The sequence below is a fragment of the Oxyura jamaicensis genome, chromosome 1 (assembly GCF_011077185.1).
Source record: "Oxyura jamaicensis isolate SHBP4307 breed ruddy duck chromosome 1, BPBGC_Ojam_1.0, whole genome shotgun sequence".
NCBI lineage: Eukaryota > Metazoa > Chordata > Aves > Anseriformes > Anatidae > Oxyura > Oxyura jamaicensis.
The window spans coordinates 78700230-78716596 of NC_048893.1; the positions used below are offsets into that span (position 1 = coordinate 78700230).

At 42.1% G+C, this 16367-nt stretch overlaps 1 protein-coding gene across 1 annotated transcript in view; it reads left to right on the forward strand.

Annotated features, from left to right (window-relative positions):
* Positions 1-16367, forward strand: part of LOC118158252 (alpha-2-macroglobulin-like) — a 35821-nt gene that overhangs the window by 2730 nt on the left and 16724 nt on the right. The window contains exons 2-12 of the mRNA XM_035312888.1: positions 3055-3238; positions 4236-4392; positions 4927-4979; positions 5687-5707; positions 8736-8904; positions 11498-11582; positions 12259-12382; positions 13086-13200; positions 13336-13445; positions 14300-14461; positions 14774-15001. Coding sequence (XP_035168779.1) covers positions 3055-3238; positions 4236-4392; positions 4927-4979; positions 5687-5707; positions 8736-8904; positions 11498-11582; positions 12259-12382; positions 13086-13200; positions 13336-13445; positions 14300-14461; positions 14774-15001 — 1408 coding nt within the window. The remainder of the gene's footprint in view (positions 1-3054; positions 3239-4235; positions 4393-4926; positions 4980-5686; positions 5708-8735; positions 8905-11497; positions 11583-12258; positions 12383-13085; positions 13201-13335; positions 13446-14299; positions 14462-14773; positions 15002-16367) is intronic.

Genomic DNA, 16367 nt, shown 5'->3' on the forward strand with positions numbered 1-16367 from the left:
TTCATCTAGCCCTTTTCACCAACACATCTCACAACAGTTGAAGAGAGGTCTATAAACAGCGTATTTCATAACCTTGTTTCAAAGACTGTGAAGCTGGTGTAGGGGGAAGTTCTGAGCATTGGCCAAAATTTCAGTGAAAGAGTGAACAGGAAGAGGAACAAAGCCAAATTCCCTATGAACTAGGTCACGCTGTCCCTTCGGTAGACTGGACATTGCAGTCACATTGCCACTGACAGGATGCAAGGAAAATTAGATTAGGCGTCGTAGGGTGAAGCTGTGGTGAGAAGGCTATGGAGGAAGGGTAGTGATGTAGCAAGCAGCTAGTTAGTGCAGCATAATCAAAAGCTGTAAGTCATTCCCTGTGAGGCTGGAGGTCCCTCCTTTCATTGCTTCTGCAGCTACAAATAGTGGCCAGAGGTGCCTGTTGGCTCCTTACCATGCTTTATCCCATTGCCTGGTTTTGAGGGAAATGGTGGTACTCCCTAGGTCCCACTGTCTTCAGAGCAGTTTTAGGAGTGCCCAAAAGCTCAGAGTGTGTGCAATAACGTAGCTCTGGAATGTACCCAACTATCTCTTTCCCCAGGGCTGAAGGGAGACCACTCTACTTCTACACTTCTCACATCAGCTCTGCCTGAATACTCTCAGTCCTACGAGCAACCATTTCTTCATTCTGCTGCCCTGGGTATGATTTCCATCCCTCAGCAAATCTGTTAGTACACCACCATACTTTTTCCTAGGTCACTTGTGACTCTGTGATCTTTACAAAGTGTTTTTATTAACCATCTGGTAAGGTGCACATCAGCCTGCCCCAGTGGAGGGTCTGTAGCAAAGTGATTTAAGCAGTGCTGACCCAAGGTTTCCTCCCATACAGTGATTAACATACCTTGCAGATTGAATTGCCACCAGGACCTGCTGCTGAAAAGCTTGAATGTACACAGGGAACAGGGAATACCAGGTCCATAAAAATGGTCCTGCATCACACAAGAAGTGGAAAGTGATAGGTGCTGAGGGACAGAATAAAAGACTAAGGCAGGTACTGTGCCTGAGTTTTCCATCTGCTATACCCTTATGGAGTTTCTATTTATCAGAAGTGCAAGGTCTTCTTGTAGCAGGGATTACATCCATGGCCCTATGTTTTCTAGTCCTTTCTGGGCAATGAATTTACCCAGGGCATTTTTGATAACCTTCCTATCAAGAGCAGCAGGTCTTCTTGCCTTGATGAGTCTCATAACAAATTTCATCTAACTGGGACCATAGGGCACAAACCATATCCTAGAGTTACCAGCAGCTGGGAGTGACAGCTTTTTTCTAAGTGTCTCCACTTGGCTGCACATGCAGGTAGGGCCCTAATTATCAAATTCAGTGGTACCTGCTGGCTCCTTTTGTTCTTTACCCAGGGAAGGACAGTCAGCTGCTGTCTATCACATGATGCAGTCTGGGTATATTTGCTCTTCTTGGACTGTGTGAGAACACCAGAAGGTTCAAGAGCCATAGGCTAGTCATACCAGAATTATAATTTGGACTTTATCGTACCTATTACCATTAGATTCGTTTATTTAATTTTGCACCTTAGTGAAGAAGTTTCTGCTTCATTTTGTTTTTCTAGAAGTGTCAGATAATGTTTTTACATGGTGTTGTTTAGTACATGTATTGTCACAGATGATGAACAAACCATACTTCAGGAATACTTTGTGCATAATAGCTTTCCCTCATTCCTTTTTTTCAAGGCTAAAGAATCTTAATCTTTGTAGTGTCACTTCCTATAAAAATTATTCCAGATTTCAGACCATCTTTCATTAAATCTTTCTTCTAAATCCCTTTTTGAAATGGGAAAAAAACAGCATATCATATTCGAGATGTGGATGTAATTATACATTGGCAAAACTATGTGTTCTGATTTGTCCTCTATTTCTTTCTTTAGGATCACAGATTTAAGGATATTTCCTTACAATTCATTTTTCACTTATCACTGAATGCGAATTTTAGAAGTTCATTTTAGAGTTCATTTCTGAGTGGTAATAGCCCACTTAGTGATGCATGATATGCATGATAGTGTTTACACTGTTGGGGTGGCATTTTCTCCCTTGAATCATTCTTTTCCCGTAATGAATAGTTAATTTGCCATTTTTGCTATAGTCCCACAATATGATAAAAGTTTTTCACAACTAGTTCAAAAGTTTTTCACTTTTCGATATTTCCTCACCCTGGATAATTATCAGAAAAATTTTACTTCCCAGATCACTTAGAAGTAAACTGAACAACAGGGGTCCCTACACAGACCCTTGAGATTTTCATTGGTGACCTGCTTCTGCTGTACAAATGCACTATTTGTTCTTACCATTTACATCCTATCTTTTAAACACTTAATCCACATCAGAATTAATATATTGGATTTATTAATAAAAATTAGTAAAATTATCCCTTTTATTGGAGGGCAGCTTAGTTTACGGGTCTTTTGTGAGGGACCTTTGTCAAAAGCTCTTTGAAGATGCAAGTGCACTTCTGTTGCAATAAACCACTGCTCTCTGAAATCCTTTGTGTGCTCATCTTAATAAGGTCACAAACTGCAAGCACTCACATTTTTGCTCAGCGTGAGAAGGGTTTGGAAACCTGGATAAGCAAAAACAGGAGCAGCCACAGAAATAGGTGGTTTTTTCAACCCTGTAACTGCTGAATTTTCAACCTTTTGTAGCTAATGCCTTTGAGTCTCAATAAGAGATTGTGGGATACACAAAAATCAATTAATAGCCTGGAACTTTTCACGCTATCCTTACTCCCTGCTGTGAAGCTGAACAAAACAGCCTTTATAAAGGGCTGTCTATTAGCATAGAAATTGTTCCTCTACTGAAAGCATTTTCTTGCTTGTAGGCTAATTAGTTAGGCAATTTAACATGTATAAACCCAAAATAAAATGTATGTGTTCATGTGTATATGCACTGGAGCTCACAGAGATAGTAATGGATTAGGCTTGCTGATTTGTTAATTTCCTTTCATTTAATACTGTTTTCTTAATACCGCTTCACAATTCTGATCATTGCTTCCCTCTCTTTCTAGGCAATACATGGTGCTGCTGCCCTTTCTGATACACACCGATGCTCCTGAGAAAGTCTGTGTTCAGCTGACCCACCTGAACGAGTCTGTGACGCTGAGTGCCACACTTGAATATCAAGGGGAAAACAGGAGCCTGATTGATGATGTGGTGTCAGAGAAGGATATATTCACCTGCATCCCTTTCTCTGTGAGTATCTAATCCCTTTAGGCTGATCCTTTGTGTTTATTGCTAAGGCGTAGTATTACTAAACAGTTCAGAGATGAGAAATAAGACATTGCAGTTAGAGGCTTCTAAGTTCAACCAACCAACCAAACAAAAAAGAATTTGATGTGGAAAACTGACTGTGATAGCTTTATGAGGAACAATTTTCCTCAAATTCTGAATCCCACATGATATTTTTGTGCATGCAGGGCTTAGGGAACTCTTTTGGGATGATTCATCCTAGAACTTTGACTTTAAAGTAGAACATAACGCATCTTGGTTTGATCTGGTTAAGCCTCAGAGGAAAAATACTGAAGTGGAATGAGAACCATAGAAGATGGGGAAGTGGTAAAAGAAAGTGAAGTCCACAGGGTTATCTTGTGTACTTCTGGGGCATATTCGTAATTGTTTCGTACAGAATGGTGGTTGGTGAGTAATGTAAGCAACTGGTACCACCCACAAACAATGAATCTGGGTAGATTTCCATTTTTATAGATCATAGGATGGAGCAAGATCAGTTTTAATATTTCTTTGAGGAAAGCTTATAGATGATGGTAGGGAAAGGCTTCCAGTATTGGAAGGACAGGCTGAAGAAGCATAGTAAAAATGCAAGGGAATGAAGAAGACAACAACCCCAACTCTCAGACTGTCTTTATAGGAGAGGTGCTTCAGTCCTCTCTCTCATCATCATTATGGGCCTCCTCAGGAGCTGCTCTAACAGGTCCATGTCTCAAACTGGGTACCTCAGAGCTGAATGTAGTTCTCCAGGTGGGTCTCATTAGTAAGGAGTAGAGGGGGAGAATAACTTCCCTCAATGAGCCCTCCAAGTTCACATCAGAATGTCATGCCTTACTCTTGTTTCCGGCCCTGTGTCTTTGGCATCCCTTCAGAGAAGTTTTAGACCTAGCTAATATTCTGTCCTCTAAGGGCTCAGTCTGATGAGATGAATCAGTAAAGTAGTAATTCTCTTCATTTTCCTCAGCTCCCAAAATCCAATAGCACATCAGTGGCATTTCTCACTGTGATGGTGAAGGGGGAGACCCTGCAGTTCAGAAGCCGCAAGTCAGTGCTGGTCAAGAATTCTGAGAGTTTGGTCTTCGTCCAGACAGACAAACCCATCTACAAGCCCGGACAGACAGGTACAGGGAATTGGGTTGATGTTGACTCTGACAGCAAAAAATTTTCTGGGCTTCATTCCCCAGAAGACTCATACTTTCATTAAAGTTTTCAGACTTCTTCATGGGGGGAATTACAGCCAACAGTAAATCTTACTTCGGTCAGCTGAGATCTAGGGCATGTGGTACCTTTGTCATTTCTGTTTTCCATCCTCCAGGCTGAGCATCTTAGTCAGATGGCACAGAATCAACTAGAGGTGCAAATGTGGGATGACATCAAAGCATAGTCTCCCTTGGCTGCACCTGAATCAACAGAGCAGAACAAGCACTCCCAAGGGACAATTCAGTTCAGCCAAGAACTGATTATCCTATCCTATCTATCACCATCTGAAAGAGAGAGAGCCTAAATTAATTGCTTCTATAACATAGGGATCTCATTTCAGAGTTTGTTGAATGCAGAAGTGAACCTGAGTTATAAGTTATTGAAACATTGACATTTCCTGGTAATGGCTACAAATCTAACAGTGGAATTTCTTTCTTTTCCATTACACTCTTCAGTTCTATTTCGGATCATCTCTCTGGACAAGGATTTCCATCCACTGAATGAGAAGGTAGAGACATAAATGCTTGTTTTTAACCAGGAGGTGTAATTCCCAGTTAATACCATTACTATCCTCATCCAGAACCACCAAAGAGAGCATTTAAAGCAAATAATCCTTTCTTATTCACACCATCCTTGACCCATTCCATGTCATATCTGGTCCTGGGACACAATCCATCTGACTCCATTGACTGAGACACCTAGCCCCTTTTTTCAAAGGGATTTAGATGTTTAGAACCAGATTACCAAAGGAATGCATGTGGATAAGCAAGCATGTAGGCAGAGATTTCATTAGAGAAAAAATGGGTGAGACAATTTCCATTGAAAGTGACAGATGTGTAGATATTTTTGGCAGTGGGTGCAACCACATGCTTAGAGACAGATGGCAGCATGAAAAGGACTTGGTTTGAAGAAACTGATCACTGGTGTAGTTCACCTTTTAGCTTATTTGTCAGTCAGATCCTCATACAGTTCTTCAGAAACTCTTAATTTATCACATATTCATACTGTGGTAAGACAAAAAGTTGGAGCTCTAAAATATTATAGGAGAGATTTCCTTATCTATCAAGAACAAAGGAAGCGGAGCAAGTACAGAACAGAACTTAAGGAGCTCTTAGAAGTTTGTTTTTACTCCCTTCAGTCTAAATCAGGAAATTGCTTCCATCTGCATGCAACCTGTATTTCTAACTCTGATTTTCCTTTGTTCTTTCCCCACAGTTTCCATTTGTCTATATTCAGGTGAGTAGATAACTACAAGTATGTTATTTCAGCAGAATGCGAATGCACAGAGGTATTATTCCCCAGCAGTGGTGTTTGTAGGCTGAAGTGCAAGGGAAAAAAGATGGGTGCATGACCTTTTTCCTTTGTGTAAATGACAGCTGATTAGTAGGGCATCAAAATAAGTTCTGACAATGGTTCTTTGATTGAGGAATGTGCTGTAGGACCAAAATAGTTAATGAGTACTAGCCATGCTGTGAACAGAATTACACATGCCTAGAGGTCATATCAGAATGGTTTATTCCTCTTCCCAAGCAGAGCTAGGATTCTCTGTCTGCCAAGTATGACTGAAACTATAAAACTGCATTAAACAAATTAGCAAAATTAAAGAAATAAAATTATGTAAGTAGGCATATCCCCTATCATCCCAAACATGCCTTTTTGTTTGTTTGTTTTGTTTTTGTTTGTGTTTTTATAGTTGAACCTCAGTGATAGACAAAAGCTAAAGGAAGGATTATTCTGTCAGTTGACGAGGTACTCACTATTTCAGCTCAGTAACCAGAGTTTCCAATTACTATCCGAGACATCTTCGAGCAGAAAAATGATAGGAAGGACCCAGTGATAGACCCTGAAGTCATGATAGCAGCACAAACAATGATGAAACTAGTATTCACAATTCTCAAGTTGATTTGTATGATCCTGGATCCTATGTAGTCAGTCCTAGTAGTGCTCCCTGGGGCTTGAGTTTCCTGTCTCCATTCTGCCCTGTCTCTCTCTAAAGCTGGGAGTGTTGCCACAACAGGGGGAGCAGAGTGTGGTCCACAAACAGGGTATGTTCTTTTTTTCTACCCTTCTGCCAGAGTGCTCTTATTCTCCCTTCACCTCAGCAAACTACCAAAACAGAGCTGCAGAGCTGGTGGGCTACTGACAGTCTGTGAATAGTGGAAGAAAACAGGGTAAGAAACTTGTGGTGTGGGAGAGGAGGAGGAGAACATCTCAGAACTGCTTTATTCTGAGGTGTCTCTCCTGAGTGCAGTGCCCCAAAGGAACAAGTCCCCTGAATACAGGAAGTTCATGAAATGAGCAAGAAAGCCTATGCACTGCCTCCTGAAATCATATATGTCTTTGCATAAAAAGACTAATAATTTCATAACCATTCTTGTATCAGTACCATGAAAAGCTTCTGTTTGAAAATACCAGGAAGGCCTGGAGAGCTTTCAGCTCCAGGCTGTGATGCACAGTGTTTGTCAGTACTGTTTAAACCAGATTGTGTAGGCCTTGTCCTCCACCCCCACTGGTACCTCTCCCTTCCTCACTGCTCCTTTTCAGACCAGCACTGCTGTTCAGCTTTTACAGACATCTGTAAGACAGCCTTATAGAAAGACTGGGGCTTTAGAAAGACATATAGACATAGACTGGGAAACTCCCTGGCAACAAATTCACCATTTGTTTTTCCCTAGGTTGTTGGTTTTTTTTGTTTGTTTAGTTTGTTTTTTGGTTGGTTGGTTGTTTTTGGTTTTGGTTTGGTTTGGTTTGGCTTGTTTTGTTTTGGCCAGATCAGATCCACCAGTGCAGTTTACCACATTCTTGCATTAAATTTGGACTGGATCAAAGAAAAGGGTGGCAACAGTGGAGGAAGGTGACAGCTTTAAAGTTAGCAGGGCTAAGGAAAGGAACGTTCATCATTCCATCCTTAACATAGCTAACTGATTATAATCAACCACAAAGGCAGATGTTAGTATGAGACTATTCCTGACCTGTTATTTTGACATTGCTTCTGTCATTAAAAAATAAAAAAACTTCCTGGGAAAAACAAACAAACTGACATTCAGGCTTTCCCCATAAAGCCATCACAGAAACGGCAACAAGATTACAAGCCCATCTGTAAACATTTTCTGAATTCCTCCCCCAAGGATGCCCAAGTGGTGTTCTTAAAAATATGTAGTGAGCTTTTTTATGAGGAAAAGATTTGGTCAGAGCCACAGACACTCACTGACTGTGCCTTCCCCACCCCTGGAGGTGCTTCTTGGGAGCAAGGCTCTGCTGCCCTCTGATTGATGACCTCCAGCTATGATGTTGTTCACATCACATTTTTCCTAAGCCCAGGGATAAAATCTCAGTGAAGTAAATGTACCCTATCAGCAGTTACTTACCTTGAGCTATCTAGAGTAAACAGGGTTTTAGTGACAGCCAAGGTACAATGCATAGAGCAAGCAGAAAATGAAAGGCTGTAAACATTAACTGTGCTGCTGAGGGGCCTAGAAAGGGTACATCAAGCTTCACTGCATCTCTGCATTAGTTCAGTGACATCTCTGAGAAATTTGGGTCTGTCTGGATGAATGTGGAGCACAGCCTATTGACAGTCAATTCACAGTGAGCAATACTCAGCTCTTACAGTGATGAGATTTCAGCCCCAGAATTAGGAATGGCCAGAAACAAGGGAGAGGTCTCAGCTGGGTGTAGTTATCTTGGATGTACTTTCCCTATTCCTCTGATATTCTCCCTGTTCCTTCCCCCATATCCCCACTCTACCACAAACTTTGGGTTCTTAAACATGTAGATTTCTCAGTCCCATATCTCATTCCTCAACAGACTATGCACTGGTTCTCAAGATTCTACTCCAGGCACAGAAAAAATCTTTGAACAAGCAAGTCAAGAAGTCTGTAATGAAACTTCCTTCCTTTTCCCCCATGCTCAATTTATTCCTGCTGTCCATCTTTTTGTTGTGTTACCTTGTCAGTCTTTCCCAGCCTCTGGGCCCCATCCTTTGTAAGCATGCAAGTATTGTTGAGAGGGAGAGAACCCAAGACCTCCAGAGTTAAAAACTGTCTGCTTTCTTTCATGCTAGTTATGCAGAACTGACAGGCAAGTGCTCATGGAGTCACACATTGTCACAGATCACTCAGTAATTACAGCTAGACATTTCCTAGCCTGGATGTATATTTCCTGGGCATTCCACTGCTCTGTCCCTGCGAGCATCCTGCACCAAACTGCCCTGATTATGTACATAACTTACTGCCTTGTGACTTACAGTTACTCTCACCTACAGGATCCGCAGAGGAACCGTATATACCAATGGCAAGAGGTGGAACTGGAGACCGGCCTTATAGAACTGTCCTTCCCTCTCACCTCTGACCCCATGCAAGGCTCCTACAAAATAGTCGTGCAGAAGAGCGTTACCTCCCATGTGGAGCACTCCTTCACTGTGGAGGAATACGGTAAGGAAAGAAGGGAAGGGCTGCAAGCAGGGTTGACAGAAATGCCTTTTACTGTGGCCTCTCAATTTGGGATTTCCTGGGAATGGCATGGAGAAGGCAGGGATTCTGAATACACAGGCAATGGAGTTCAGAGGAGCTGACATAGAAGGTGCAAAATACCTGAGGTGGTTGCTCAGTTTATGACCTGTGATCTCCACCTCCAAATTGCATTTGAACCCCCCAGTTCTCCAATTAAAACTTGTATGTGCATTTGAGGTGGCCGCTTGTCCTGTGCTCTGCACTGGGTTTTCCCTGGTGCTCCCACAGCTGTACAAAACCTGAAACACCCAGCACATTGCTCAGAACTTTCAATTTCTGGAAAACACAGGGTGCAGACCCAAAGAAGACTGTATCTGAAATGCTTGGGAACTGGCTTATCTGGTTTACAGTTAGTCATTGTGGCTAGTATGAACATGGTGAATAATCTGAACACAAACCAGGTTATAGGCTCCAGCATGCCATGGTGACAGATTGGCTGTGCCTCCTCCCACAGAGATGTCTCGGACCTCCTCCCCAAAACAAGGATCTATATGCCTTTCATAGCTTCATGCTAAAATAGTTTTTCTTTTATTCATTCTTTAGCCTTATCCCCATGAACTTCCCCTGTTGCTAACTCTGTTACATATTAGGCAGGACCTTCTGAGGAAATGCATCCTGGGGTTGAAACATGGAGCTGAGGAGGTGCACACCCTCCCTTGTCTTACCTGCTTGCACTGGGAAAAAAAAAAATATATATATATATATATCTCAGGTACAAAGCCTGGAGGCAGGCAATTGTATGCTTCAGTGCAATCCTGGGCTTGAGTAGCTGGGATGGGACTTAGTGTTGCAGGATGCAAAAAGGGAAGAGGGATGTAACTTAATGAGTGGCTGAGAGAACTGGGTTTATTTAGCCTAGAGAAAAGGAGACTCAGGGGAGACCTTATCACTCTCTACAACTACCTCAAAGGAGGTTGTAGCAAGGTGAGCGTTGTTCTCCCAAGCAACAAGTGATAGGTGTGGTGGTTTTACCGTGCTAGGCAGTTGAACACCACAACCGCTCTCTCACTCCCCCTCCTCAGATGAGGAGGGGAAGAAGTAAAGGAAAGAACAACTCACGGGTTGAGATAAGGATAATTTAATTAAAGAGGGGGGAAAAATATATATATATATATATATATATAATTAAGGAAATATTATTATTAATTAAACAATTCAACTAAAGGGAAAAAAAGGGAAAGGGGAAGAGGGAGGGGGAAAGGGAATAACTAAACAAAACAAGTAAAGGCTATGTGGAAGTGCAGAGGAAAGAAATTACTCTCTACTTCCCACAAATGAGCAATGCTTGACCACGTCCTTGAAGCAGGGCCTCAACGCACGTAGCCGGTGTTCAGGAGGAGGACAGACGTTTTCGCAATGAGAGCCCACCCCTCCCCTCTTCTTCCTTTTTCCACCTTTTATTGCTGAGTGTGACATCATATGGTATGGAATATCCCTTTGGTTGGTTTAGGTCAGCTGCCCTGGTGATGTTTCTTTCTCACTTTTTGCCCACCCCCTAGGAGGGTCGGAGAGAGTCCTGATGCTGTGCCAGCACTTCTCAGCAGCAGACACAACACTGGTGTGATACCACCACTGTCCTAGCTACAAGTGCAGAGCGCAGCACTGTATGGGCTGCTGCAGGGAAAGTTAACATCCCAGCCAGACCCAGTACAATAGGGCAAAAGGAAACAGCCTCAAGTTGCGCCATGGGAGGTTTACATTGGATATTAAGAAAAATTTCTTCACTGAAACAGTTGTAAAGTATTGGAAGAGGTTGCCCAGGGAAGTGGTTGAGTCACCATCCCTGGCAGGACTTAAAAGATGTGTAGATATAGTGCTTAGGGATATGGTTCAGTGGTTGACGTGGCAGTGTTAGGTTAATGGTAGGACTTGATGATCTTAGAAGTCTTTTCCTACCTAAATGATTCTATAATTAATACTCAGGAGCAAAACATGCTTTTTACCTGCCACCCATTATATCAGGCCTCATTGCTGCTTCATTCACTTGAGAATACAGAACTGAGGTTCCATGGCTAGGCACAGTAGAAACATCTGTACATGGAGGACAGTTTCACGTACTACATATCAGTGAGCCTAACAGCAGCCTGGGATCTCCAGAACAGTAAGAAGCAGCCAAAGAGTATCAATGATTTGAGCTGTTTCAAGGTGGTAAATGACACAGGTGGTGAATGTGCTTCTCCAAGACTTAGTTCAAATTATGTGTTGTGAAACATGAAACACAACATACAGTACTAGTGTGTCCCTCTGAATAGGCATATGGGAGGGGCCTACATGGCCGTCTGATGACAACAGGATCACACAAGCATGTGCTGCAAATGAGGGAAGGTAGGGGCTAGAAGGGTCCTTAATTCCCTTTAAACCCAGATGGTGCTGAAGTCTCTAAAAACATAGGAAAGGTGTAGCAGAGCGTTACTGAAGACCACACAGAAGTGATGGTTGATATTAAGCTGTTTGTTTGGGTTTCTGTGCAGTACACTCTTCACCCTTCTCATCAGACTTTCTCTCTCCCATCTAGTGCTGCCCAAGTATGAGGTCCTGGTGAAGCTGCCCAAGATGATCACTATTGAGGATAAGGAACTTCCAGTGTCTGTCTGTGGTCTGTGAGTCACAGGATTGTAGTAACTCTCTCACTCCTACTTCATTCCTCCTTTCTGCTGAGCACAGAAAGAAAACCTTGGGAAGGCTTTTCATACTATTGCAGGCTTGTTCCACCCTATCTGTTCTGAGCCTGCTACTTGGCCTTAACAGCCAAAGAGAAGGGGGTTCTCTGTGTTCCTTAAAAGATGATGCCACCCCAGTTTACTCTACAATTTCTCAATTTACACTTCTAGAGTTAGAGCTTTTCTGCCATTCATGAACATTCCAGTACTTGGAGATGTCAAATCAGACATCACTTAAGCAGGTTGTGCAAACCCAGTGTTGTAATTTTTAACTCATAAATTGATCCACCTGAGCCCCTGTTCAACCTTTCTGCTTCTTCATTGAACCCTCAACAGTTTGACATACAGGAATAATCCCAGCTGAAATAGTTTTATACAGACAATCTTTTTCTGCATTCCTGCAAACATCTCCCACCTAGAACAGATTCTAATGTATGATGTAAGAATCTCACCACCAAAATGATGGAAACATAATCACTAGCATCATTAAAATATCAGATTAGTCAAGCTGTGAGAAGAAATTTTATTAAGTCATCCACAGAAGTTCTTAACGAGTTATGTTTGAATGTGACTCTGACTGCCATGATCTAGTATATTGTTTAATACTTTCTAATAGGTACACCTACGGGAAACCTGTCCCTGGTTTGGTGAATGTCCAAGTGTGCCGGAAATTTTCTGATTCTCATTCACATTGTCATGGAAAAGAAGCAGAAGCTGTGTGTGAAGAATTCGTCAGGCGGGTGAGTTCCAAGATTAAAATGTAAGGGTCTTCCTTATGGGTAATGGGCAATGTTGTCTAATGGAGGGCAAATTTATGACTGTTGGGAGATCATAATGATAACACTCTGTCAAGGGAAAAACAGATATTCTAACAGAAGGGTGTTCTTAAGAGGTCAGTCATTGAATTGGAAACAGAAATGATGAAGAAAACCCCACGGATGAAATCGTGACCCCGTTGGTCATAGGTCTCCAGTTAGCAGCTATGAGGCCCCTGGTATTGATCCCCAAAATAAGGAAAGAATCTGGGAAATAATTTTATAACTGTGAAAAGGACTGGCGGAGATCAAAGAGTGTAAAAGATGAGGAGAAGACAAGAAAGCAGTATAGTATATGGGTCAAACAAAAGAAGAGAGAAGAGACAACAAGGAAGAGAGTAAAGGCAATGAAGAAACAGGAAGAAAAACAGGGCAAAGGTAGAAGGGAGATAACAAGGAAACCACTGCTTGGCTTGGAGAACTAAGTATGAAGAGCCTCACAAAACAGAAAATGAGTGTGTGAAACATGAGGAAACAGGCTGTAAACAAGTGCTGGTGTTGGAGACAACCCCAGAACATAAGGCTGGGATTACATGAACAGAAGATAAGCATGTTGGGTTTGGAATATCTATTCCTGTTTCACAAGGCACCAAATTTGTTCCAATTTTCTCTCCAACCACCTGCTTAGGCAGATGCTCATGGGTGTGTTTCTGATATAGTAAGGACCAAGATATTTCAGCTCCAGCGCAGGGGATATAAAATGAACATCGACGTGCAAGGCAAGATCACAGAAGATGGTACAGGTACGTATCATATGGAGATGGCAAAGTGATGGCAGGCCACAACAGGAGGGCCTGGCAAAGATGAGGAACATAGAGTGACATGTCTATAAATGTTGCAGTTCATTAATAATCCCTCTTTACTGTGCTCCTTCTCAGGAACAGAGATGGTTGGGACAGGCTCCTGTGAAATCACATCCGTCATGAGCAAAGTCAGCTTCCAGCTGTTGGATTCTTATTACAGACCAGGGATCCCGCTCTTTGGGATGGTAGGGAACTTCTGAGACCTTGGAAAGTTAATGGCACAGCACACTCAGTGGTGCATAATTCCATCAATTGGAACAGCAGTGTATTCAGAAGGCATAGTCCACCTTCCCCTGCCTCTGCATAGGCAGGCGAATTGGTGTCAGTCAGAGCACCCTGACAAACATGTCACTGAACTTCCCAGCAGTCATACCAGTTACATAATAGAAGGCTTGTTGTTCTGACACATGAGAATAGCATTAGGAAGCTGCCAGAATGGGCTATTCTACACAAGAAAGCAAGCCAGGAGCAGAAGGTGACCACAACACAGGCAGGAGTAGTGACATCATCACTGGTTGACATCAACCAGACTGAGCAGAGCAGGAGTGTTGACAGTATCTGTTTCCACCAACAGTCCAGTGGTCACCAGACAACGTAAGGTGATGAGTCAGGGCTGAGCTCAATCAAGGAACTCCAGTCAACAAGATGCAAACAGCAGGAAAAAGCTGAATGTACATCTAACTCCAATGTAGCTTAGTCAAAGACTGGGGCAAGGCACAAGCCTGAACTCAGAGTTCCTGGACTAAGAGACAGATGATATGTGGTGACAGTGATAGAGGAGGCTGGCCATGGCAGTTAAAACGTATTGACAAACTCAAGGCCCTGACAGATAATTTCCATGGGCAAATCAGATTGTTTTGCTGATCTGCCTCCTTAGACAACTTAGGACTCACCTGCACATTTCCACATTCATCTCTTTAGCTCTTCTCTATATGAAACAACCTGCCTGGCAAGGATGACAAAGGGAAAGGGTCTGTAGGACTTGGGAACTGTTTTCTATTTCTAGTCTAAAACCTGAAGTTTGCTTTTACTTTACTAGGTGAAGCTGGTGGATGGTACTGATGCTCCCATTGCCAATGAAACTATCAGAGTTTCTGTGAATGGAGAGCGTTACGAAGGCAACTACACTACAGATGAGCAGGGACAATCCTGGTTTTCCATTGATACTACCACCTTCACGGAAGCCTCCCTGGAAATCCAAGTGAGTGGCAGAGACAGGGCAGAGAGACTGGGGTAAGCCTCTCTCTCTTCTTGATCAGCAGAGGAATTATCTATCCATAGGTTATCCATGATTCTATTATCATGATCAGTCTTTCTGCCAAACAGGAGAAAAAGCAATTCTTTTGGCAGTTCGCCTCTCTTCTCTGTCTCCTGTGCACGTTCTATGTCTATCTCTCTTTAACTTCATCTAAGAAGATGAAAGATAGAACATAGCCAGAATTTTCCCATGCATATTTATGTGATATGTTATCTGTTTTTGGTCAGCTGTGAACTTTTTATTCTTCTTTATCAGGCTGAACATAAACCTGAACCGAACTGTTATGACAGCGACTGGATCACACCTTCATATGAGCATGCCTTCCGTAGCATAAGTCGGTTTTACTCCCCCAGTAACAGCTTCCTCAAAATTGAGCCCAAGTCTGAGACATTAAGTTGTGGCTTCCCCACAGAGATCCGTGTGCACTATGTCTTCACACCAGATGTTATTGGAGAGCAGAGGAAAATTGTCATTTACTATTTGGTAAGAGTTGTTCCTGATTACTTTGATCCATGGCCACAGAGAGCACTATGGCACTACCTTCCATACAGCAACCACAGCACTGCTATGCAATTAGTCCTTTGCCAGTAATGATAAAGGGAGTTTGAAACTGAAAGTGTGGTTCGTGGCCATGGGATTTAAACATATTCCCATAGTGTTTCCTGTGTTGTCTTCTGTGTGCAGACATGGGTATGTTGCCCATGTTTGATAAAAAACAGAAGAGGGTCAAAATGTTGATGTAGAGAGTATTGTCTTAGGTGCAGCCAAGACTCCCATTTAAAAATGCTCTACTACTAGTGTACCATGCTCCAAATTCTGGTTCATATATAGTCAAAAAGTTCAGAAACCAGCATCCTACAAGAAGATGAAAGATGAGCTGGAAGCCTGTGTCATACTCAGTTCTTTGGGAGACACCTGACCACTGAAACTAGAGCAAGACCTCTACCTACAGAACCACAAAACCTCTATCTACAGTACCAGTACCTGATAAGCTTAGAGTTTTGTTCATAAATCAGGCAATGATTGAAATTTTTGGATACCAAAGCAACTGGAGCAGACTATACCATGCTGGAATTAACCATGATTTGACTCATTCTGGGGACAGAGAAGAGAAGCTAATTCGGCTGTGACTGAACAATGATCTATCACTTTTTCTTAGGAGAAGAGAAAGAATCAGATGAATATTCAAATGGAATTTCTTTCCCCCTAAATTTGTTTCCCCCTAAATGGTTATCCCATTTAATGATGCTAGCAGAAAAGACAAGACAGAGTAGCTTTGCAGAGCTAGAAGAAATAAGTGGAACAGACACTTCTGTTCTGATGTATTATAAAGAACATTTAGGGAGAGTTAGACTGAGATTACAAGAAAATAGGAAAGTGTGGTAGACATGTCCGTGTGCTTATTTTCAAGACTACTAACCATAAATTGAAGCACAAGATTCCTGTTTATCCTAGTGGCTTAGTAAAGCAGCTCTTAATTATATGCGTACAGCAGGTAAGAAAACAGTGAGGAAACTTACATTTTCATAGGTGTGTTTCCCACAACTTGAAATTAAAATATAGTATTATGGAATAGATACACTGCATGGAGGACAAGATTATACAGTGATTGTATAAAGAGTATTTTTGGCTGTGAAAAAGGAAACTATTTATAGAGATAAGGAAATTACAGCTAGCATTCAGGCTGTTGCTTCAGACCTGACTTCAGATACTTTATTCAAGTAGTTTTTTACAGCCAGTGTTCTTCTATTCAAAATCTATGTGGGTTATAAAAATAATCCTGATTCAATCTTTCTCCATCCTGTTTCACAAAGCAAGTGAGAATGGAGTGAGGAGAACCTTTGATCAT